The following is a 24681-nucleotide window of genomic DNA, read 5'->3' as shown; positions in this document are numbered from 1 at the left end:
GTTCCTCTTAGGGTCTCAAGGGAAAGGAGGAGCCAGGGCCCAAACCCCTTGTAGTGGGAAACAAACAGCACAATAGCTCTGCTCCATGAACCATCATATTTAATAGTTGTTGCCATCACAGCAGATCCAGCTGAAGCACAGAGATCACTGGCTGCAGGGACCGGGAGAGCTCTTCTACCTCCCTGGTGTTTCGCATGGCTCCCTGCAGCCTTTAGCCCTTCCCTGTCCCACTTTGGGCAGACACCCAGCTTTGTGCAGGGGCTGAGCTCCACGGAGCTGGGGGGCCCCTGCCCTGCCTCTGCCACCTGCAGCTTAGGGGAGAGGGGAAAGGGGCAGAAAAAGGCTTCCCTCCCGAAGGTATAGTTACTGCTGGGAGTATGTGGGGAATTTTTCTCTCTCCCCAGGGCATGGATACAAGACGGAAGGGGTGGGGATGGGGACAGAGGCAGGGAACAACTGTCTCATCTCTTTCTGGCTCTGGCAGAGGAGATACTGGGGCTTCTTCTGCCACCCCTGCCCAGCAGCCATCTCCCCTAGGCCCTGGCAGGGAGGTGATCCCATCTCCCAGGCAGGAGACAGCATGTGGGTCTTGTTTTATGTAGCTGCTGTATCATCATACTGCAAGAGACTGACTCTGCCACTGCAATTAAAAGTCACCCCAGATGGATGTGACAGGAAGCTGTGCCATGGTCACAAGGAGGAGATGCTGTCACCCCAGCCTGCAGCTGGAAAGGGCACGAGCACGCTACTGTCCCCCCCCACCAACTGCTCACAAGCAGGGCACCCAGAAGGTGCTTCTCCAATAGAATAAACTAAGAGTATTTTGTACAATAAACACAATTTGTCCAGCCCTCCCCCCTCCCGTCCCCCCAGCCCGAGGAAGGGGAGTCACAAAAAGAGGTGGCGCTCTGTGCCCCGGGGAGCCCTGCCCTGGGCCCGCTCCTCCTCCAGGCTCAAAGCAGCTCTTGTCCATGCACGACACGGGGAAGGGGCGAGACTGCAGCCCTGGCTGTGCAGGAGGTGCCTGTGCCAGCCCCTACTCCAGGTAGATGTCCTCTGTGGGGCATGTGTACTCCACATACTCCTTGTAGAATTGCTGGAAAGCCCTCCTGCAACATAGCACCAGGCAAAGCTTAGCAGCAGCCTCTCCACAAGGAAATTATAGATCCTTGTTTCCATCCTGACCCCCACTCTTACCCTGGGGCCTGTTTGACACCCCCAGCCCCTGACCTCTTCTGCATTAGCCCCAGAGCTGCCATCAGAGCCACAGGGTCTCCATCCTTGCTCTGGTTCCCTGCACAGTCCATGACTTTCAGCCATCTGCCCGCATAGCTTTGCACTGGGATTTGTTCCAGTACTGTCAGGAATATGATGCTCATAGCCCTGTCAGCCCTGGCTCTCATGCTAAGCATCTCACTGAAAGGAGAGGTGCCAGCCTGGGGCCAGGTCCAAGCCCCACATACAGGGGGAGATGGCAGGATTCAGCCTGGCTGTCTTGTTCCTCCTGTCCTTTATGAGCCAGCCTTCCCTGCCCAGCCAGGACTCACCCTACAGACTCCGCCAGTGGCTTCGTGGATTCCTCCGAGACGAAGACATGACAGGCAAATCTGTGGTCAGCAGGGTGCTTGGTGATGAACCCAAAATATCTGAGGGCAAAAAAAGTGGATGTGACTAGACCAGCAGGCACAGGTACTCCAGCATCTCTGAGGTGTATACAACTCTTAAGCACAGGGATTTGGGACCTGAAACCCCCCTGATAAATCCTGGTGGCCACCCCAGGGTCATGCCACAGTCCAAGTCCAGAGCTGCAGCACTGGTACACAAGGAAAGAGAAGCCCTCCAAACTGGGGCTTTGAGGAAACCTCATCTTTCCTTCCTACCCCCAGGGAGCAGGAAGGCAGCAAAGCCTTGCTGCTGAGTGTTGAGAGCTGCACTACACCTTGCTACTCACTTGTTGTTCTTTGGATGGTACCCACAAAAGGAAATGTTCTTCAGCTGGAAAAAATGGCTACACTTGTTTACCTGGGAGAGAGAGAGAGAAAGGGGAACCATCAGAGCTTTTCTCCCCCCCCTCTGCAGGGCAGCTGGTCTCTGGCCACTGGAAATATGCACTTGGAGACTGAGGAGTGAAATTAACTGGAGCCTAATCCTGGGCTGCTATCAGCAGCAGTTTCAGGATTGCTCCAAGCACCTGAACAAAGGGAGCTTTTCCAGGCAGCCCAGCTGGCTCTCACCCCAGCTGACTTTACCGCCAGTAGCTCCTGCAGGATTTCCCTGGAGGCCCTGAGTCAGACTGCACTCAGGCTAGAGTCAGTGCTGCTGTTCACCAGCAGACACAGCTCTCCTTCACTAAAAAGGCTCTCAGAAACACCAGCAAATAGAAGGTCAGTGGATAACTTAGAAATAAACAAGTCATTCAAGCCTGGGTGTCAAAGAGTACCAGCTAGAAATGAAAACTTATTTATACAAGTCTTAAGTGCAACTAAGTTGATGGCATCCTCTAGATACAGGCAAGATTTGTAGAAACCTCAGCCCAGCTCTCTCACAGCAGCCAGAGCCGTGAGCTACTCCTATCCCCCAGCTGGAAGCGAGGTTTCCCAACAGCTTGCTGCAAAGCCCTCACTTGCCTCTGCTCAGCATCCCAACCTGCTTTACTAGGCTACTTATGCAGAATGCTAATCAGCAGCCTGCCTCGCCAGATAAAGAGATTACAGGGCAGATCTGGAGGACACCACTCAAAATAGTAGCAGGTTTAGAAGCAGCTGACAGATTACCGACTACAACTAAGGCTACAGAATCCCAGCACAGTGACGTGCCTGGCAGCTGTGACAGCATCAGAGCTGGGACCCTGTGAGGCATGGGAGACCTTGATGGTGGACCTAAAACTCTGATGATGGTGTTTCTCACTCAGATGTGAGGTGGAGAGCCTTAATTTTCATATGCAATCATGGCCTGTAGCACAGAGGGCATGAGCCAGTTCAGAGCAGCAATCAGAGAAGGGATGATGTGAGCAGGGAGCGGGGCACTACCTTGCTGTGCTCCTTGGAGTCGTCAGCCTTCACAGCAATCTTGACCCCGCGCACACTGATCTCCAGGACGCAGCTGGAGGGTGGGTTAAAGTGCACAGTGAGGCGGCGCGTGGTGGCAATCTGCAGGACAGAGAGAGAGACAAAGCCATGGGACTCATGAGCAGTGATGACGATTCCCCACTGAGGATCTGCCCTGCTGCCAGAAGGAGCAGGCACTCCTGCTCCCAGGGATGGAGTGGGACACTACCTTCTGCATGGCCGCACAGAGCACATCATTGCCCTTGTGGTAGGGAACCTGCACAGAGCCAAGGAACTTCACCCGAAACTGGTCCACCCAGTCACTGCTCTTGGCTAGAGCTGGAAGAGAGAGAGCACATGGCAGGGGTCATCTCCAGTGGCCAGATATGTGGACTGAGTCCCACCTCCCTTCTCCATCTTACAACCCTTTCTGCCCAGGAAAAGCTTCCCTCAACACCAGCTACCAACTCCCAGCATCACAGCAGAATCTGCTCATTGTTCCCTGCTGGACGCCCAGTCCTGGTCCTCCCCTCAGCCCCCTGCTCAGCACCAGACTGCTCAGCAGGGAGGATGTGGTACAAGCTGGGGACATGAGCAGGCTGCACACAGAGGCTTGGTACCTGTTACATGGTCTGAGTCCTTGGTGACTTCAATAGCATAGTAGGCAGGAAAGATGCCCCGATCTCCTGTGCGCATGTTGTAAGCCTCATACCAATAATCTTCTGCCTGCACCTCCACCAGCAAAGGATCATCCACCTCCAGCTCCAGCTCGTCCGCGTGGCGAGGCACAAACCTGGGCAGAGAGGCACTAGCAGCTGGCTGGCTAGCAGTGCTGGTGGCCTTCTCACTGGCACACTGCTGGGCTACCCACCACCAACCCAAGCAGTGCCCTGGTAGCCATGGGGACCTGACACACTAAATAAAGCACTGGAGGAGGTTTGGGCTCAACAGGCAGCAGCATGCTGGCACCTAATGCAAGGGTATCCCCTACTGCATCACCCAAGCTGCTCCTCAGAGGCCCTGACTGGCCTTGGAGGTTTTGCCCATGCAGCAGCCTGGGTAAATGTTGCTCCTGGGCAGGGCATGAGCTACAGGCACTGGTTTGCTCCCCAGGGCTTCCCACACCAGAAGCACTGGAGTCTGTGCTAGCCCCACCTTGGTGGGAGTGCAGCACCAGCTTTCCCCTGATAGAGGCTGGGGATACTGCCTGTGCCTGCAAGCTCACCTAAAGACAGCACGGTGAGTCTGCTCCTGCTCCTCCCCGTTGATCATGCAGGAGAACAGCCCAAAGGACTCAGCACCTGGGGACAAAGGCAGAGGAGGACATGTCAGCACTGAGGGATCAACATCACAGCAAAGAGAAGGACATGGGCCAGGCTGTCTGCTGAGGCTCCTGCAGGATGGCTCATCCAAGACAAAGCCATGTGATGCCACAGGAGGCAGAGGCACAGCTGGAGCTGCCCATCAGTCCCTGCTGGGAACAAGACCTCCCTGCACCACCAAAAACAGCTCTGACACCTACATGGGACCAGCCACACCATGGGAAACCCTGCCTGCTGGAGCACGCCACCAGTGCTCTTCTGGCCTTGGAGAGGAGTGTGGCATGCCAGGAATATGATGACTCTCTGTGAGCTCACTCAGCCTCCCCTTCCGCATTGCCATACCTTGGGCAAGCCTCAATGCAGCCTCAAACCTGACACTTGGGCAGTTTTTCCAAGGTCCACCATGCCTCCTGGACCATCAGGGACAAAGCCACAGGCTGCAGCAAGCAGAACTGGGGCTCATTTCTGTTGGTGGCTTCCTATCTCCTGAGCATGCACCAGGGACAGGCAGGGCTGCCCAGGCATGCAGCCACCAGCCCAGCTCCTCCCAGCACCCAGCACTCACTGGAGGAGCGTGCCCGACCACTCATGAAGACATTGAGGAACTTCTTGGAGAAGTGGATGTCTGCCTCAGGGGTGGAATCCTCGGAGAGGCAGACTGAGTCACGCTTCAGCGCATCCTCCTCATACTCCTCGCCAATGGCCGACTCATAGGGTGAAGAGATGCAATTGTCGTAGACTGTGGCCGAGTCACTCTCGTCACTGTAGCCCGAGTAGCATTGCTTGAGGCTGACCAGCTCCAGCTGCACGTTCTCATCCACCACCAGTGTGTATTTGACAGAGTCATAGGAGAGGGCACTGGTGTCCGAACTCACAGAGGCTCTCTGAAGGTTGTGCCCTGGCCGGGAGCCACCACTCCCACCACCACAGGAGGCCCTGGGCAGGTTTGTCTTGTCAGGGGAGGACATGTAGTCCAGCACCTCATCCTCCTCGCTGATGGAGGGGTTGGTTTTCCCTGCCAGGGCTGAGTAGCCAGAGGTGTCAATGTCAGAGCTGATGGACATGCGGTTCTCACTGGACTGAGACAGGAACGGCTTGTCAGTCTCCAGGGGGTCCGAGTTCTTCTGCACGGGCGTCAGGTAGATCTCCTCGGTGGCCTCCAGCCTCACATCCGTCTGGTAGCGGATGCGGTCCCGGTGGGCCTCGGGGCCCCTCGTCACCACCACGACGCTGGCACCATGTGGTGGGGCCCGGCTGGTGGCCTGGTGCTTCTCGGGCGGCCGGGACGAGGCAACACAGGCTGGGGCCATCTGTGTGGCTGCTGTGCGCCGGCATGGGCTCTCCGTGGATGTGCCCCGGTCTTTGGTGGAGGTTGTGCTGTTTTGGTGATTGACCTCATCACTCAGGCAAACGTGGTCATGGGGAGGGGTCTGCTCACCTGTAGGGAAAGGAGAGCAGCATAGACAGCCACACAGAGGGGGATGCTCCCTCACAGGGAAGGTGTCCAGGGGTGCCACCCACACTCACAGAATCATAGAATCATTCAAGTTGGAAAAGACCTCTAAGATTCCCAAGTCCAACCATCAACACTGTCAAGTCTACCACTAAACCATGTCTCCAAGCACCACATCTACACAATTTTGAACGCTTCCAGGGACAGTGATTCCAGCACTTCCCATTCCAACGCTTCATCAACATTTAAATGAAGAATTTTTTTCTAATACCCAATCTAGACCTTCCCTGGTGCAACTTGAAGCTATTTCCTCTTGTCCTACTGCTTGCTACTTGGGAGAAGAGAGCAACTCCCAGTTCACTAACAATCTCCTTTCAGGTAATTGTAGAGAGCAAGACAGACATGCACCCTGCATCTATGTGGTATGTTTTCCCAAACCTCCTGCTCCAGCACCACTTGTCTCAGGCTCCTGAACACCAAGAAAGTGTGCAAGGAGCTGACCGTGGCCAAAAGCCTGAGAACTCACCCGTTTTCAGAGGGGACGACGACCGGGACACCCGCTCCTGCCAACTGTGCTTTTTCCCCAGAGAGTTGTTATTCAGAGTGTCCTGAGGAGAAGAACAAAGCCGCCTTATAGCCCAAACAGTAAACAGCATGTGGCATGGCAGCACCCATTCCTCCCTGGGTCCACAGCACCCCGCTCAGCTGGGCATGCTGGGGCACGTGATGCTCAAGGAGACCCCCCCCACCAGCCCCACATCTCACCATGCTGCTGCTGCAAGAGCTGGCATGATGGCTCAACAGGATGGGCAAGGAGCCAGCTGGGTTGCATTCATCCACCGGGGGAAACTCGGCTGCAGAAGCCCATAGCTGGACAGTCCCAAGACAAAAAATTCAAGACCTGAGCCTGCCTACATGCATCGCTCCCATCCTGCCAGCCCTGCCTACCTTCAAACCACCCAGCTTAATGAAATGGGGGAAATCCCAAGGACCAGGTGTTGTGCTGCTGCCCAGCTGTAAGCTGAGCCGGATGGACTAATACCTGCCCCTGGATACATCCGCATTGGGTGCATACAGGGGCATTCACAGACAGTGTGTATATATACAAATCTATACACACACACACACACATATACAGTTCACTAGCACATGTCAATCCTGAGCAGCTGGAGAGGAGAGGCAGGAACAGGCCATCCATGCTCCCTGTGCTTGGGCAAGTTCCTGTGGGTGCTGTGCCCTGCCTGCCCAGCCCAGGGTAGCTGGCCATGCATGTGCACAAGGGAACACATGCTCAGCCTCGCTGCAAGACCCAGGGACCAAAGGGCACCAAGTCCCCTCTAATGAGGACTCCCCTGTAGATGGGGGACAAATCCTCCTTGCCTGCCTCCACAGGAGTGTGACATCCTGCCTGGTGCAATGCCAGCCCTCATCCACTCCTCCATCCCCAGGTTCTCCCTGGCTGCACGCTCCCAGCCCCTCCTACAGAGCACTGAGTGTTTCTGCCCCAGCTGCAGCAGTGGCATTTTCCACTGTTAGTTTTTGCTTAAGTACCAAAGCCCCGCTGGGACTCCCTGGATTTTCTCACGGCCTTATCACCAACCCACAGCTGTTCCCAGCAGCACAGGAGTCACCCTGTCCTTACTTTGCTTCCCCACCAACCTGAAGGAAGCTTTTGCCCCAAAATTCCATCATGTCACACACTGCTGAACCACGCCTGCCAGTTCCCTTCCTCCGTGTGGGGAGGGAGAGACCGCCTTCACAGAGCTTTGGCAACCTCCCACCATGGCCTCCATGAGTCCCTCCTGTGCCAAGGCAAATAACAGCACGTCCCTGCTAGCCTTTCCCAGGGACATGATGGGCCAGGATGTAGGCCAGCCAAGCTGTCACAGCGATGGTCTCTGCATGCAGAGTGCCACGGGGCCAGCACACACAAGCCAGCCCGGCTGCCTGGGCTGGCACAGGAGGCAGCAATGCAGCAGGCACAGCCCACTGAGCCCACCCATCCCCACAGGGCCAGAGCCCCTGTAATGCCCCGCCACGGTGGAGAGGCATTAATTAGAGGATGAACCTAGCCAGTCACAACAGCTGTTTCTTGCCCTCTGGGAAGCTGGGAATGTTCCTCTCACCATTTCCAGGCCACCTGCCTGGGATGATGATCATAGAGTGCCCAGCAGCAACTGAGATGTCACCAGGCGGGATCGTGGTCCCACAAGAGCAGAGGGTGGGATGATGCCTTGCTTTGTGAATACCCTGTCTGGCACAGTGCCTAGTGCCCTAACTGGACATTCAAAAGAGGATGCTCGGCCATGGTCCCTCTTCTGACTACTTGTAGGAGAAGGGAGCTGGGCAGGTCAAGGGGATGCACTGTCTCACATAAGTGAAGACAGATTTTGGGCTGGTCCCCAAGGGGATGCCCTGCACCCTGTCCTCTCCTCAGGGCACCACATGTAGATGGGGAGAAAATGCCTCTGGTTGGAGGTAGGCATCCAGAACAGGAACCCCAAGCACCTTACAGCTAGCCTCTCATATATATCCTACCAACAGCACTATCCTACCTGGCCAGCCATGCTGCAGTCCTGTGCCACCATCCCCACTGGCTCCGGGCTCCCATTGCCAGCGCTAGCAAAGTCCCCTCTCCCATTCCCCATGTCCTCAGCTCAGCTGAGCCCACACCTCCCAGTGAGCTCCACCACCTCTTTGCAAAGGGACCATCAGTTTCACCTCCCCAGACTACCATCTTTGCAACTCCCCCCATCCCTCTCCAGACACCTGCTCCCACCCCCGGACACTGGTTGGGACCGAGTGTCTGCGAGAGGGCCCTGCTGTTCCCCACCTCCCCCAGCTGGCTGTGGCTGCCACATATCGCTTGCTCCTCGGGGTCCCTGCACAGAATGGGACAAGGCTGCTGCTGTCCCCTTGTCCATTATGCTCAGTGGAGCTACCCCCGCCTCCCCAGCCCTGCTGCCTTTGTCCCTGGTGCCAGCTGCCTGCGGGCGCCTATCCTTGGCTCTGTGCCTTCCTCCTCCTCCTCCCACCCATGGCCTCAGGCAGAGAGCTGGCATCAGCTGCCGGTGCTGGGCTGGTGACACCCAGCTCCGACTACTCCCCATCTGTCACCCACGGGGACACCTGCCTCTCTCTTCATGCTCCTCAGCTGAACGTCACCGCGACGAAAATCCTCCTACTTGGCAGAAGGCAGAGCTGAATGGAGGAGGGTGGCAAAAATAGCCCTGCACGTCGTGCGCTTTGCGTGGGTTTGTGAAGTTTGCAGAAACGACAGAGCAAAGGGACTCCAGCCGCTGCCTGGGAGATCAGCAGGCAGGGCACCTAAACATCATCCACCCCACGGGTGACAGTAACACCATGGCTGTGTGGGGCAGGCAGTCTTGGCTAAAACCGTACAAAATCTTCACAAAATCTGAGCGTGAGCAAGACAACAGAACCCCCTTGTCCTCCTGGCCACCATTTTGGGCGTTGCTTTTCTATCTCAGATTTTGTACGGGGTTCTGACATTTATGCTTTTCTTGCCAGGCAGTGCCGCTCAGGAGCTGAGGCCACCAGGTCCCCACTGCCGGGCATGGGACACCCGGTGTCACCAACCTGCCCTAGAGCTGATGCTGCCCCAACCCGGGGCAGCTGGAACCCAGCCAGCTCTTGGTGCCTGGGCCAGCCCGTGGTGCGGTGCCCCGTCCCGCGATGGCTCATTCACGCGTTCGGTATCCACGCCTCGTTTGCTCCCCATCCCACGGGAGCCCTTCGCAGCTCCCACCCTGCCCCTGCCGCACGGCTCTCTGCCAGGCCACCCGGACCCTGCTGGGGCACATCCCAGTCCCGACACGATTCCTGGCGTGCTCCCTCTCCATCTCGGCAGCAGAGATGAAAGAAGGACCCACCCGGTGCCTAAGCGCTCTCAAAGAGCCCCCACCGAGCGCAGTGCTGCGATGCTCGGCGGTGCGCAGGGGCGGCCCGGCACGGCGTGCTCAGGTTCCCGGCACCGGGGGACTCCCGGCCCGCAGATCGCTCCCTCCGGCTCGGGGACGCGAGCGGCGGTGAGAAGAGACCCCTGGATGGCGGGGGCGGCTGCCCCGCCGAGCATCGCTGCAGCGGAGCCGAACCTCACCTTCCTCTTCTATTCCCTCCCTCCAGCCGAGCCCCACCATCCCCTTCTACTCCCTCCCTCCAGCCGAGCCCCACTAGCCCCTTCTATTCCCATCTCCAGCCGAGCCCCACCACCCCCTTCCATTCCCTCCATCCATCCGCCCGAGACAAAAGGCGATCCCGCCTGCCGGGAGCATCCTTCCTCCTCCGCACCACCCGATGGCCCCGAGCTCCCCATCCCGGCTCACCTGGCTGCGAGGCACCTGCGGGAAGAGGTTGAGGGTTGTGGGTCGCTTCGGCCTGTAGACTTCGGTGGTCCCGGCGGGGGGCTCTTTCTGCAGCGGCTCGGGCGCCGTCTGCTCCTCGGCCGGCGTGTCCCCCGCCGCGTCGATGAGGTCGAGCTGGAGCATCTCGGCCTGCAGCCGGCTGGCCTCGCCGCCGCCCGCCGCCCGGGCCGCGCCGCCCGCCCGGCTCACATGGCCCTGCCGGGATTAGTGCCCGCGATCAGGCCACCGGGCGGGCGGGACGGCCGGGGCCGGGCAGGGGGGCCGGGGCCGCCGCATCGGCACCCGCGGCCGCTGCCTTTTAAAGGGGCAGCGATGTTATTGCCGAGCCAGGGAGCCCCGCGCCCCCCTCCCCGCCTCCCCAGGCAGGTGTGGGCAGCATCCTTCCTCCCTTCGTGATGGGGCACCTTATCCCCGGCAGGTGTCTGTCTGCAGGTACATGCAGCCGTCACATTCACTACGAATTACACAAACGTGCACACCCAGGTTTCATCTCGACATAACAAGGACATTTTTTACAGTGAGAACAACCATTCTGCAGAACAACCTCCCCAGGGAAATGGTAGAGTCCTCATCGCTGGAGATTTTCAAGACACCACTAGAGAGTGCGCAAGATCGTCTCACCCAGACTCCCTTTCCCACACAAGGTTTGTCCAGGTGATCCTTTGAGGTCCTTTCCAGCCTGGGCTGCCCTATGATTCTTCCTTCCAAGGCAGATTGTGCTCTTTCTTGTTTCCTGTCCTGGCAGCTGGGGCTCATACAAACATGTCATGAGTTTGATCAGACTGGGTCCACCCCCTGCCTGGAGTTTGGGGTCTTGTCCATCACACCTGAACATCCTCACAGGTGGAAAACCCACCACTATGCTGGGTACTGGCACCCTGTACTGCACTACTACTACTGCTACTACTACTACTTTTTCTCTCTGTGGGGTTGAAATGTTCACTGCACACCTCTGAAAGGAGTCAGAGTCCTCCTTCCCTGTAATGTCATGAGAGAAGAAACAGCCCCAGCAGCTCTGGCAGCCACTCCAGGAGCTCTTGTTGCTACCAGCTACCGAACTGTCAGACAAAAGCCAGCACAGGCAGGGCTCTGCCTGCTGCAGGCACAGCACAAACCCTCTCTTGGGAGTAATTTCCCCTCCAGTGTCCCTGCTGAAGTCCTGCAGTGGGTGAGCAACTGGAGAAGCACTGCCACTGATACTTGTCCTCTTGAGGCTTTAAACATTTAAGTCCCTTGTTTTGAGCATTAGCCTTCATGCCACAAGTTCTGCATTTCTGTCTGTGACAAATCACATGGATTTTAACAAGGAAACCAAGGGAAAAGAACTGGAGGGAAATGCCAACTGAATAGATTATACCTAGCCAAGGTGGGTGTATTGGAGTCGGCTGGTGACATTCAACCTAGACTGCTAATGATGCTGCTTCCATAACCCTGTAGCAATCACTCAGAAAACTCAGAGGGAAAAGTCCCAGAAGGATGCAGAAAAGCAAATCAGTGTCACTCTGAAGAAAAGGGCATCCTAGCAGGGGTGCAGTATTCCAGGTTCAAAAGCTAGGAGGAAACTACAGCCACTGCAAGTATTTATTTATGGCTTGTAGCTCAACAAAGTGATTTTGAAACCACACAGAAATCAATCACCTTACCATGTGAGTGAGACCTGCAGTGATCTGCAAAGCAAGGGCAGGGACTAGACATCAGGAAGCCTTTCTAACTGCAAGGAAACTGTTCCACCAGAACAGGCTGCCTCGGGAGCCCTCTAGGAACAGTATCACCTAAGGTCAGCTGGAGCATGGTCATGTCTCAGCACAGATGCAGTGGTGAGGTGACTTCCCAAAGTCCCTTCACCCTGTGGGAGACATTAGGGTGTGTGGGAGAGCAGGACTCAAACCTTGCGGCAGGATGAACACAAGATGCACACCTCATCCCCAGTGCAGTCACAGGAACACTCGTGCTTCCTTACAGACCTATCCCTGGGACAGATGTGATGCTGGTGTGCTCCTGCTGATCCTACCTCCCACCTACACAGTGCCATCCCAGCAACTGGTCTCTCTCTGACAGTCCCAGTGTTGTGATCCATGGTTCCGTGGGCTGGAGCAGAATGAGCCCTGCTGCATTTGAGAGGTATTGGAATCACTCCTGGAGCACTGGTCTGAGCTGGGGAATCCCCTGAGTGGGGGCTGCTGCCCACCTGAGGAAGCTGCTTGCTTCCTTAGGAATGAATTGCCCTTGCAAGAGGAGTTGGGTGATACACAAGATGTTGCTTGACTTATGCAAGTCTCTTCCCTGCTCCCCCACTCTCACAGCCTTCTCTGTCAGAGAAGGAGTGGCAAAACCTTCGTCTGGGAAAAGCATTTTGTGAGCACAGGGAAGCAAGGGGGACTTGCTGAGCAAAAAGCACAACTGTGCCCCTTCCCCCTGCCACTGTCTGACTTCAAAGCACCAGGAGAAGCCTCTCTGCTCCCAGCCTGGCACAGCCACAGCTGGCCATGGATCACAGAGGCAGCTTCACGGGACAGCCTGTGAAAAGCTGCATGAAGCAAGGAGCCACCTTACTGCCCTATCCTTTGCTCCCAGCCCACACATCCAGTTCCCCAGCAGTCCCCAGATCAGAGGCTGATGGCAGCTGTTTCCCTCTTTGCAGTGGGTCCTGCTGGCCTTCTGGGAGCAGCTGCCAGCAGCAGCACACTTGGATCAATGGCACTGAGCATCAAGAGAAAGCCCCTGGCACTTCCCTGCAGTATTATTATGCTGAAAAAAACTGGTTTTTTCCTCCACATATCTGAATCTTCATGGCTGTTTCAGACCTTTTAATGCAGACCCATGAAGGCTCAGCAGCACCTGCATTGGCTCTTTTCCTTTTGGAAGCTTGTTCTCATGTTCTTAGGCATTTCCAAGAGAGGTATTTCTTTTTTTAATTTTTTTTCCTTTTTCATTCCTGCATTAACCGTTTTCCACAGTTTCTGGAAAATAGATGAGGCACTAAACTTTCATTAACCTCTGCCTGGCTATTTGCTGGGATCCATCTTGCTGCCACCAGAGTTTGTCACCCTGGATTTCCAAGCCACTAAAACAAGGGCAAACCCCAATCTGGTGCTTTTGTTGCAACCATCCCTCTCAACACACCTGAGTGCTGCCATTGGCAAGGTGGAGGTTGTGTCCCTTGCCCCGGTGGCCCCTGCTTCTTCCCAGCTGGCCTCCTGCCTTGCCATTCAACAGCCCCAAAGACACCTCTGCTCCTCCTCTGAACCCTCTCCTCAGCCTATCTTACTTCTCTTTTCATTCACTGGGGACTTCTCGTTGAAATTAAGGTTCTTTTCAGTCACACATGGTATTATTCCTCATTCTCAGCACATGGTCTCCCACCACAAGATGTGGTCCTTGTCAGTGGACAGTTCCCTCTTGCACAAACATCAGTCTACACTACACCTCCTTCCAGTTTCTACGTGTCTGAGCCACTATTTTCTGAACAAGTGCTAAAATAGCCCATAATGAGGTCATCTTTGTTTTTTTGGGACCAAAAAGATATCCCCAAACACCATCTCTGTTTGGGTGTTGATCTCTGCACCAGCTGCCTGTTTCTGCCACCGGGTTTTGTCATCAACCAGCTCTGCCCAGACCCCCCACCTCACCGTGGTCACCAGCTGTCCCCATCCAGCAGTCACCTTCGCAGCGCTCGGGCAGGGTTTGTCCCCTTGCTCCTTGTCAGTGCTTTCCTGCTCATTGTTGGGTTACTGTGCCTGTGCACCTCTCCAGAGACTCCCCACTGGGCAGCTGAATGATTCCAGCCCCTTGTCTCACGGTGCTCCCCAGATCCTGTTTCCCCCTTGCCCGTTGCTCTCTGCTCTGGTGTGATCCAGTGAACCAGCAGTTTTCACCTCACATTGCTCCATTTCCAGGCTTTCACCAGCTGCCTGGCCCCGCAGGGGTGACCAGGACCAACCCTTCAACCTACATTTAACCATGGCTGCTCTGTGGTGCTCACCTCGAGCAGGACATCAGCACAGCCCCCTCACGCCCTGGTCCCAGCATCCCTGACCTGGCAGCCCCAGCCTCCCCCACACGATGCAATCAGCTGCTGATGCTGACTGCTGGCCATTACTGATCTGCCAGCCCCATGCTCTGCACGCAGACCCGGCCACGCTGCTCCCTCTGGGCCTGACTGCTTCCATCAGACACATCCTGCTGCCTTGTCGCCCCGAGCACACTCTGGATGGCAATTGGCTTGGAAAGCTCCCTGGCCCTCGTCTTCAACATTTGGGATTGAAAAGCCCCTCTCACAGCCATTGTTGTCACCACTTTCAGTTCTGCTCCTCAGGCAATCCTCTGTGTCCCATATAAACCATTTGGACATATTTTTAGCAGGCATTTTTTTCTGAGCATGATAAGCTTCATCCTTTGCTGTGTTTATGAATAACTCGCTGCTTCCCCTACGGCAGCCTCACATCCCCCTCCCACCTCCAGCAGACTCTCAGTGCACCCAGACATTTGTGTAAAGCAGCTCAGAGCTGTCCCCAGGGAAGGCATGGGGCTTGCTCCCAGAGCCCGAGCAAATCCTCCACTGAGGATCAGGTCTCTGTATTACAGCACAGGGATGCAAGACCCTTGAATAAACTGTTTCAAATGGGCAAAAGAGACTGGTTTTCCTCCCCCTCAAGGAAGGGCTGCAGCACTGCAAGTCCTCCCCTGCCCTTTGCCCTCCCTGCTGAACTTCAGCCAAGGGATGTCAATCTGTAAAGAAAAAAAAAAATCCTGCTCTGAGTCCAGTGGTGTTATCAGCAGTGGGGAACTGGAATGGGCAATGGGAAGAATCCAGCAATACACCCACAATCTCTGCTCACCTATTGCAGACAGGAGGATCTTCCCAATGCCAGGCCCTTGCTGTGGCTGTGCCCTCATGGATGCCCAGCACTGGGTTTGCCCTTGGCTTTCCCTGCAGCATTATCCCTCCTCCCTTCAGCATGCACAGCCCACGAGCCCAGACTGTCCCAGGGAAATCTGGCCATAACATCCTAGAGCAGGAGGAGGCTGCAACTGGAGCTGAGATATTGAGCAGCAGCCCCATATCAGGGAACAGACAAATTTTTGCTGGGAAGGTCACAAATTAGACCAAGGAGCACAGCAAGACACCTTCACCTCCCAAGGATGAGGTCTGCCTGTACCATCCTGCCTGCAGTGAGGGATTCCAAACGACACAAATTCACTTTCTAATTTTAAATCTGCGACAAATTCTTGTGCCTTTCCTGTCCTCGCTGGGTCTTTATCAGTTTTGCAGAGGAAGTATTTCCTCTGAGGGACAGAATGATTCTCAAACCACTTGGCTGCTCCTCCAGCATTTGCATCCTTTAGCAAGAAACACACTGACAGAGTGCAGAAACTCTGTGTTGAGAGGTATTAGTTCTCAGCTTAAATAAACAGATTTTAAGTAGAATGAGTTAGAATGGGTTCAGAGTTATAATATGGTGTGATCTAGTATGTGGTTTGCTCAGCTTTAATTGCCTAGCGTCAGTAGCTGGATCTGCTGAAGTCTTGGGCCACAAGCTGTGAGTTTACACCTAGAGATGTTTTTCGCTGGAATTGAGCTAATTCTCCTAGTGATTTTCCTAGTAGCTGGTGCAGTGCTGTGTTTTGTCTTTCTTATGAGAGGAGCATTGATAACACCCTAACGGTGCTGTGGTTGTTGCTGAATAATGTTTATCCCCAGCCTAGGACTTTTTTTTCCCCATGCTCTGCCAGCGAGCAGGTGCACCAGAAGTACAAACCAGAAGACAAGGAGACTCCAGCTGTCAGCAGAAGCTGTAACTCCACAAGATAAGAACAGTGTATGGCCTGCCTGCACAGACACAGAGAAAGAACCCAGTAAGATGTTAGAAGACCCCAGACCAAAAATCACCACTGGACCAAGAGGTGCATGGAGAGTGTCTGAGGGGTGAGTGTATGAGTTGTAAGGGTATAATTGCCCAGGGGTTTCTTTGTTCAAGGTCCTCTTCCACAGGCAGTCAGCTTGAGCTGACCTGGTGCTGTACCATTAAACTATTTATTTTTATAAAATCTAACCCTGGGGCTTTGCAACAGGAAACCTAGGATCAAGCCTGAAGGAGAAGGAGTCAGCTTAGAGTGAGTGTGTGTTTGAGTGAGGGGTCCAGCTTACTGGAGCTGCCTGCTACAAAGAGACTGTGCTCCCAGCAGTTAGAAGTCTCAGGTGGTCTGTGTGTGTGTGTGTGTGTGATTCCTTGAGAGGTGTGAGAATGCTCAGGCCATGGCTTTTCCTTTAAGACCCTGCATATTTCCAAATCCAATGTAATTATCAATTTATCTCCACATTTCTGCTCTCATGGCCTTCTAAGGAAGATCAAACAGTGGTGCGAACCCCATCAGGTTCTTGACAGCGTTCTCTAGGATGGATGGGAGACCCAGTTGCAGCACCTGCACAGGTTTCCCAGCTCCCATCTTTATTCCACCTGCTGCCTGCTGGTGTCAGAGCTACTTCCTTCATCCTTGTTTCAGGACCCTCCATGTCTTCAGCCTCCTAAGGACCTGTGAACAGCTCTAGCTGAAGCTAGCTAGCAAGCCAGAGAGAACACCTCTCTGAGCAGAGGATGGCTCTCACCATGCCAGCCAGCTGCATCCCCAAGTCCAGGGATGCCTGTGGTGACAAGAGGCACAGCCCAGCTGGGACCTTTGTTGCCACCTTTTGAATATCCTTGATCCCTGAGAATGCTTGTCAGGTGCCAGATGCTCGCTGGTCATCCTGCTCAAATGGGGACATGCCCCCATTTGCACCCAAATCCTTGGGCTCATCCCTGAGGAACAAACTCCAACCCCTATAGCACAGTGGGAACCAAAAATGCACCAGCTTTGAGACGCTTTTTTTTGTCCCTTGAGTTTGGCTGGTTCAGAAAGGACCTGCACTGTGCTGGAGTGAGGAGAGGTGCTCAGCAGAGGGGATTGGGGCTATGGCAGTGAGCTCCTTGAGAAAGCGTCACTCATCTGGGGATCTGGTGGTCCGGCATGCGGGCTGGTGGTCCTGCCAGCCTCACTGGCACATTCTGCCCATCCCCTACCCCATTCCCATCCCCATCACACTTACCCGGGTGGCCAGGCTCTCCTTGCAGTGCAGGCTGATTCCACACTCATCAGTGATCTCAGAGAGGTCTTCATCCTCAAATTCCTCAAGGCTGATGTCATGGGTGAGCCTGGAGGGAGCGGAGATGGCCTGGTCACCCACTGCCCCCAGGCAGACAGGAGGTTGCAGGGTGCCCTGGTGCCTGTGGGCCGGGAGCAGCACTGATACCCCGGGAGAGGCTCTCCCAGACTCTACTAGGAAGAAAAACTGGGAAGGCAGTTCCTTCCCAGAGGGGATAGGTCTGTCCCCTATGGAATGGCTGGACTTGGCATGGTCCATGGCTATTAGGAGGCAGGAAGAGGGTGTCCCAAAACAGTTCCTGCCTGACCAAAGACAGCAGGGACGTACAGGTTGAGACAACATGGAATAGACAGTACAGCCAGCCCTATCACAGGAGGTTTGTTCTGCTCACACCATTCCAGGGAGCCTCTGGGATTGTCTCAGCTGGGCACAGATACCCAACAGGGCAAAGGCCAGGGTTACAGGAAGTGGAGAGGCTGGGGGTCCTGACAGGGCACATCTGGAGGATGGACCTGCTGGGACAGGTGACACATTGAGACCCACAGAGCTTGTAAGCACAGCAAACCCCTCATCCATGGCACAACCAGCCCAAGCTGCAGCTGGGAGGGATGTCCCAACCCAGCTGCCTGCAGTAAGAGAGGGTAGCGATTTCCCTCTGCACCAAAATCACTCCCCAGGGTGTGACTATGGGCATCCCTGTGAACATTGGTGCTGCTGAGCCAGCCTGCATGACCTCAGAGGTCCCTTAGGGCTGTCAGCCCCAGCCATACAGACTCATTACACCCCTTCGGAACAAGAGAGATCCTTTTAGAAGCTGAAAATGTGCTGATGAGCCCCGGGGGAGTGGTGAGCTGAGCACTAAAACATTTCAACATGGTGGTACCTCAGCGCTCTTCTCAGTTATTCGTTACCACAGGGGTAAATAAAGGAGCCCAACTCAAAAGTCCTTGGCCAACCTACTCACACCCCTGAGTTTTGTCTGGAGTGGCCACTGGACACTTGCTTTGCTTGCCACCATTTCCCTTTGCTCCCATCTCCTCTGGCTGGGAGACACTTGAGTGAAAGGGCTATGCCAAGCCCATCACCCCTCTCTGGCTTGGCCCCCAGCAGTGCAGTGAGAAAAGAATGAGAATGGTGTTTTGTGACCTGCAGAGCTCCCACTCTCACTTTAAGCATTGCTTGCACATCCTGGGGCTCCCCACTCCAGTGGCACCAACCCAGTGCCATGGAGGGGTAACATCTCCCCTGTCCCAGCTCCTGGAGAGGAAAAAGAGTGGGAGAAGCCCACGGGGAAGCAGCAGCCTCCCTCTGTGTTTCTGAGGACCCCACCAGTAGTGGTCTCCTGGGGAACAACCACACCTAGGGAGGCAGCCCCCCAAGACACATCAGGAGTGCAAGGACACTGCCTTCAACACAGGGTGGGATGACTGGACCCGCCTTTGTCTATCTCCTCCAGCTGCCCATGGGAGGGAGGAATGCAGAGCAGGAGGCTCGTGATGAGCCTTCAAAGCACAAATTGATTTCTTCTCTGGTTACACGGGTCACCAGGGTGGGACATCATCCACTGCTAATGCTCGGGGGGGGGCCCACACCCGCCATGCTGTGGGCACTGCGGGGTCCTGGTGAGAGGCACAGCACTGCCGAGGGGCTGCCAGGAAACCTGGCTCTGCAGGAGCAGCCTGACAGGGCAGCAGTGCCCCCCACTCCAGGATGGGGACAGCAGCCCTGTCCATGCTCTCGGGGATGGGGACATGCTGAGCGGATTCCCCAGCACTGGCCCCGCCAGGCAGGGCTGGGGCACAGCAGGAGGTGTCCAGACACCTTCTGCCACTCTGGTGCCTGGCTGCCACGCAGCTCCCTGTGCAGCCAGGAAAACTTTGGGCTCAACTGCGCGCCAAGTTTGCTCCTGTCCTGTGGCCATCACTCACAGAGGAGGGTGATGTGCCAGGAGCAAGGGGCTGCCCCTCATTCCCCTGCATGCCCGCAGGACAGTCCCCCCTCCCCTAGCCCCAGCCGGTCCCCTACCATTTCTCCCACTGGTCTTCCAGCCAGCTCTCCTCCTCGGTGCTCGACTCCATTTTCAAGGGCAGCTGCATTGAGGAGGACCCCCCTTCACTGGGGGACACACTCCCACACCAAAAAGGACCCCAGACCTGCTGCAAGGAGGAGTGAGGGAGATGACAGCCGAGCCCTGGGTGCCCACTGCCTCTCTCCTGCCCCGTCGCAGTCTGTGCCTGCTGGTGCTGCTCTGTATCCTCACTGCGCAACCTGGGGAAGCTCATTAAAAATAGATGGAATCAGCTGTCCTGGAGGGGAAAAAAAAAAAAAATAACCTCCCCAGCTGATCCAGCGCCAAGTCCCTGCACTCTGCTGGGGATGCTGACTGCCTCTGCCTGCCAGCCAGCCAGCCTGGCTCCTGGTCTTGCTCCAGCACTTGGCTCCTCAGCACCCACAGTGGGCACAGGGAATGTGCTAACCCCATCACGGAAACCCGCAGCACCTGGCCTCCTCCTGCCCTTGCAGCATTGCTGTCCCCCACAGCAGGGGGACACAGACAGGACATCTGTCCTGCTCCTCACCAGGTGGAGCCAGGCCACCCACTGATGCAAAGGCCAGTGTGTTTCCAGCACAGCGGGACAGTGTCACAGCCAGCTGCACTTCCGAGCCGAGGGGAGCACCTTCAACAAGGGACAGCTAGCAGCACTGCCCCTTCCCTGTCTGCCCCCACCTAACCCCAGACTCACTCCTGCCTCAGGCAGGATCATTCCTGGGCTTTCCCAGTCTCTAACCCACACTGAGGACCAGAGAAATACCTGGTGAGCTGCTCTGCCAGTCCCCATCCCTCTTCTGCTGAAGGAAATAGGGGTCTCTCCCAGGAAAGGTTGGCAGGTGTTGCTGACAAACTGTAGGCACAGGGGCCTCAGATAATCCTCCACCACCCCCATGCCTCTCAGACCCACCCACTCCTTGCCCCATCAAGGTGAGGCCCAAGTAGCTCTAGAAGAGGCACACCCACCATGACTCTGAGGTGGGGACAGGGGATGCCCCTCCCCACGAGCTGCACCCACTCTGACAGACAGTGGGGTGGCACCTCCACTGCCACCCATCACAGCACTGCTCTCCTGCCCCTCACTGACATCCACTCCAGGAGCTTCAAATAACAAGTGCATCTCCCACCAGCTGCTTGGGACTCAGCTTTGCTCCTAGACAGATTAAAGTGTATGATGTCCTCAGGAGCCCAGCTCAGGGCCTGGACTGCCCTGCTGAGCTAACATGCTGCAAGCTGTCTCCCCACCAGTGCCATACCACTGGTGGACATCATTCATGATACTGAGGTCATTGTCACTCAACCCCACAAGAACAGCATCCAGCACTCCATCTTCCCTGTCAGGTCTGCCTGGAGGCACTCATCTGCTTGAAACCTCAATTAATGCAATGAATAAAGAAATCTCTATCTCCATATTAGTCGCGCCCTTTGCTCCTCTCACATGGATGCTCCAGAACTTCCTAGGAAATACAAGAAAGGCTCTCCATTACCTTCCTCTGCTCCCTGTGCTGGAAACACCCTTTCTTTCCTCTCTTGCTTCTCAAAGAGGCTAAAAATACCAGCAAAATGAAACGGCTCTGACTCCTCTCAGCTCCATCATTGGCAGTGAAAGTCTGAGCAGGCCCTACACGTTTATTTTGGCCAACTTCCCTTGGCCAAGGCATCACAGATATGTGGGAGTCTGTCTGCATTTGTGGGGGTGGGAGAACCCTGTCCCTACAGGTTATGAGTGCTTTCCAGAAGGATGTGCCAAGAGGCACCTGAAGATGGGCAGCCCTGCTGTGTGCATGAGAACTGATGAACTTGGGATTCCCAGGAACTGTGAGCGAGAGTACACATGTGGGTGCATGAACAGAGGCAGATGTTACCTGCCCATGGCAGGTGCAGCTTGATCACAGTCCTAAGAACAGCCTTATAATCAGTCCTGGCTGCTGTGCCTCTCCTGACTCCATTCCCTGTCAGCCCACTGCCACTGCAGAGGATTTTCCATGCAGGGGTTTGGCCAGGGCAGCATGGCATGATGAAGTTGGGTGCTCCAACTGGCCCAGCTGCTTGAGCCACACTCTGATAGTCTGCTAACTTGCCATACTCTGATAGTCCCGTAACCAGCACTGGTGGAAAAAATAATACTAACCTACATTTGGTTGGCCCCTGTCTTTTTCTTCCATCTCAATGACCACAGAGGCTGCTTTATGTGAACTGATGAGAAGGCGCCTCTCTCCACCAGAGGAGACAACCCTTTCGTCTCTCCTCGCAAGAAGACAGGTAGTCCCATTCCGACGCCCAGTTCATTCATCGCCTCCAAACAGGCTTTGCTGACAGCTCCAGATGAGCACAACAGACACATAAAACAAACCACAGTGCTAGAACTGATTTTTGCCTCAGCCTGAAGGTGTGTCTTTGAACTTCCCGACAAGACAGAGAGAACTTCTTCCCCCAGAGACCTCCTCCCTTCCCAAAGGGCTGTGATTTCTGACAGGGTTCCCTGAGTAGTGGAGTGGTTTCCCCTCTCTCCTGACCTATGGAAATAGCCCGCTAAGGATTTCTTTTCCCTTCCTGCCCAGTAGCTAGGTGGATGCCCTTTACTTTTATCAGGGAAAGCTGAAGGAGATAGAAGCGATCAGTCAGTGACGCCATCCCAGGTTCCAGCCACACTAGAGCCACAGTCCTGGGGACAATGGGGCAGGCAACACTGTGAGCTCTGCATGGCCCTGCATTCAGCTGCACCCCAGTCATGCCAGTCCTCCCTGCCCCTCTCATGCTGGGCAGAGGGGCCTCTAACCCAGACAGGCACCAGAGAGCCCCTCACAGGAAAGCCTGCCACAAAGCACTGGCAAAGCTTCTTAGCAGGGCAAGGAACTGCAACAGTGTCCCAGAGAAAGGTGCTCCAGTGAACACAGGCCACATGGCAAGGTTTTGGGAAGCTTAAGGACAATAGGGAGGCTGGATGAGAATGACTTTTTTACTGCTGTCTCCTAAAATGCTGTTATTCTTGTCATGTTGACACTTCTGGAGGACCTCCTGGCTAAAGGAGGGATCACCTCACCATCCTTTTCCTCCCACTTCTTCTCAGACAACACCAAACCATCACTGCCAGGCCACTATGCCTGATCCCTTCAGAGCTGCAGTCTGCTTGCTGGCCAGGACCAAGCCCCCTCTCAATTCAAGCCAACTGATCACCTAGTGCTTGGGCTGGCATGTCACCACTCAGAGCTGGCACTGCAGGTGCATGTACCAAAAAGCAGAAATCTGAAACACCTCATCCTGCAGGCAGCAAACAGGGGCAGAGGGCAGGGCTCACCTCACTGCCAGCCATGGTCTGAGCCTTCACCCTGAACTGCACTCATTGCTGCTGGGTCCAGCTCATCTGCGGGGGACAGCCCCTCACTGAGCCCTGCAGCAGGGGTGCAGGACCTGGGACATGCACAAACCAAGCTGTGACATGTAACCCAGCTTGTGTGTGTTTCACAAGCATGGCTCCCTTCTCACACGACACTCCCTGCCACAACATCGCCTCTGATCTGCCAGACCCTGCCCCAGGCTCAGACACATCATTGCATTTTCTTCCACTTACACCCTGAGCTTGGTGACCAGGGAAGATTTTGCACTCCTGCCTTGATTCCCCAGTTTTCCACCCAGCTGCACAGCCTCCTTCACACGGTCAGTTCTTCCCTGGAGCAGGCTGGCAGCTCACGGGGCTCTTTTTCTAAAGGTCTGAGGCACAGCAAGAAGCAGCAGCTCGCTCTCCCTCCCAAGGCATGGCTGTTTGCTGGGGAGCAGGAGGGTGCCCAGGGGACAGCCACTGTATGCAGGACAGTGCCAGGAGGTAGGCCCAGTGCTCGGCAGCTCAGCCTCCGGCCCCCAGCTCGGTGGCCAAGCCCCTTCTCCATGGTGGATGATTCCAGAGGCAGCGTTCAATCGCTCGCTTTGCAGGGTACACCAGCCATGTTGCAACAGCTCCCAGCAGCTCTCGCAGGCAGCGCTGCAATAGGAGGCAGCTGCCAAAGACCCGGAGCCACCAGCAAAGAGGGTCCACAAGCAGAGCCCTTTAAATATTAATTGCCTGAACGCCACCTCTGCTCGACTGCATCCATCTGTTTCCTCACAGGGACCCAGGGGTTCGCCAGCCTCGGGGGCTGGGCCTGACAGAGGAGAGCATGATCTTAGCTGTGGTCCCAAGTGTGGACCATCCCCTCCTTCCCACCCAAAATCTCATCATGCAAAGCAGCTGGTACCATTCCCCCTTCTCAGGCAGCCCCCCCAGCACCCCTGGGTGGCAGAGGCAAGCAGAGAGCAATGGCTGACGAGGGCACAGCTGCCAGGAGCAGCGAGCCTCCCCTGATGGCAAGTGAACACTGCACCTGCAGGCAGGGGCAGAGCTCCTCCCTTACCCACCCATCCCTGTCCCAGAGCTACCTTCAGCAGGCACCAGAGGATCCAAAACCCCCAGGCATCCCTGGCCTGGCCCATGCCATCGGAAGTCCCTGTGACAAGCCTCATTGGGTTTCAGAGGAGACACAGCCCCCTGCATCCCAAATCGATGGGAGCACTTGGTATTGCTAAGAGGATCAATTCTGGCACCTCTCACTTGGGGTTCCTGTTTCACAGGGGCAGGAAGGAAGCAGAAGCACCTGGGATTTCTAGGAAAGGGCTAGAAAAAGGCTTTCCTTGGGGAGGGGAGAGAGATGAAGCTTTTTTCTTTCCATGAGGAAGAGGTGTTGGAAGAGGAGATAAGACAGGTAAGGGGGCGGGAGTGGGGTGTGAGGGGGACATGAGGTTGAGCAGGGGGCTGGGAAGCTGCAGTGGTGATGTGTGGGGTGAGGGCTTGGGTGGGCGGGCTAAGCAGACATGGGGGGCTGGAGCGGTGTCTGCGGTGGAGGTTCAGCGGTGGCTGGGGCAGAAGAGATGGCTGGAGGGGGGCACAAGGGATGGCTGGGGAAGGGGGGCAGAAGGGATGGCTGGAGGCGGGGGAAGAAGGGATGGCTGGGGAGGGGGACCCAGGAGATGCGCGGGGAGGGGGGAGAAGCGCTGGAGGAGGCGAGGGGCCGGCGCGGCGGTGCGGGCGGGGGCTGCACAGATGGGGAGCGCTGCCCCGGGCAGGGGGCAGGGGCAGCCCCGAGAGGGTTCCGCGGGGGGACGGCGGCCGGTACCTGAAATTGGGAGGCGAGGCGAGGTGCAGCCCCAGGAAGGGTGAGGAGGCGGGCGGGGATGCAGCTCCTTTCTCTCGCTCCGCCATTCTGTGGCTCTCTCCATGCAGGCGGAGGGCGGGCGGGAGGGAGGGAG

General features: G+C 55.9%; 1 protein-coding gene across 4 annotated transcripts; it reads right to left on the bottom strand.

Moving 5' to 3' along the window:
• Window positions 1–82: 82 nt before the first annotated feature.
• MAPK8IP1 (mitogen-activated protein kinase 8 interacting protein 1) lies at window positions 83–24681 on the bottom strand. Of its 4 annotated transcripts, none has more exons than XM_033062217.2 (13): window positions 24549–24681; window positions 17295–17400; window positions 10169–10402; window positions 6588–6692; window positions 6349–6430; window positions 4935–5807; window positions 4273–4348; window positions 3668–3840; window positions 3277–3386; window positions 3030–3149; window positions 1952–2022; window positions 1548–1646; window positions 83–1109 (listed from the first exon to the last, which is right to left on the bottom strand). In XM_033062217.2, the coding sequence occupies exons 1-13, from the start codon at window positions 24632–24634 to the stop codon at window positions 1037–1039; spliced, it is 2208 nt and encodes a 735-aa protein (XP_032918108.1). In that variant the 5' UTR covers window positions 24635–24681; the 3' UTR covers window positions 83–1036. The 4 variants fall into 4 exon arrangements, with proteins under 4 accessions (XP_032918108.1, XP_032918104.1, XP_032918109.1 ...); XM_033062213.2 differs by lacking the exon at window positions 24549–24681 and adding an exon at window positions 19377–19565; XM_033062218.2 differs by lacking the exon at window positions 6588–6692 and having other exon boundaries at window positions 24549–24680.

The sequence above is a fragment of the Catharus ustulatus genome, chromosome 6, assembly GCF_009819885.2.
Source record: "Catharus ustulatus isolate bCatUst1 chromosome 6, bCatUst1.pri.v2, whole genome shotgun sequence".
NCBI lineage: Eukaryota > Metazoa > Chordata > Aves > Passeriformes > Turdidae > Catharus > Catharus ustulatus.
Note: the sequence above shows the minus strand (reverse complement) of the source record. Positions and strands in the feature narration are given on the sequence as shown.

Bases quoted from the DNA above. Each gene is read 5' to 3' on its own strand.
- MAPK8IP1 (XM_033062217.2), bottom strand. From the start codon at position 24,634: ATGGCGGAGCGAGAGAAAGGAGCTGCATCCCCGCCCGCCTCCTCACCC. The intron at 10,403-17,294 runs GTAAGTGTGATG...TAATCCCGGCAG, and splicing joins AGGAGAGCCTGGCCACCCGG to GGCCATGTGAGCCGGGCGGG. The intron at 1,110-1,547 runs GTGAGTCCTGGC...GCTATGTTGCAG, and splicing joins CCACTGGCGGAGTCTGTAGG to GAGGGCTTTCCAGCAATTCT.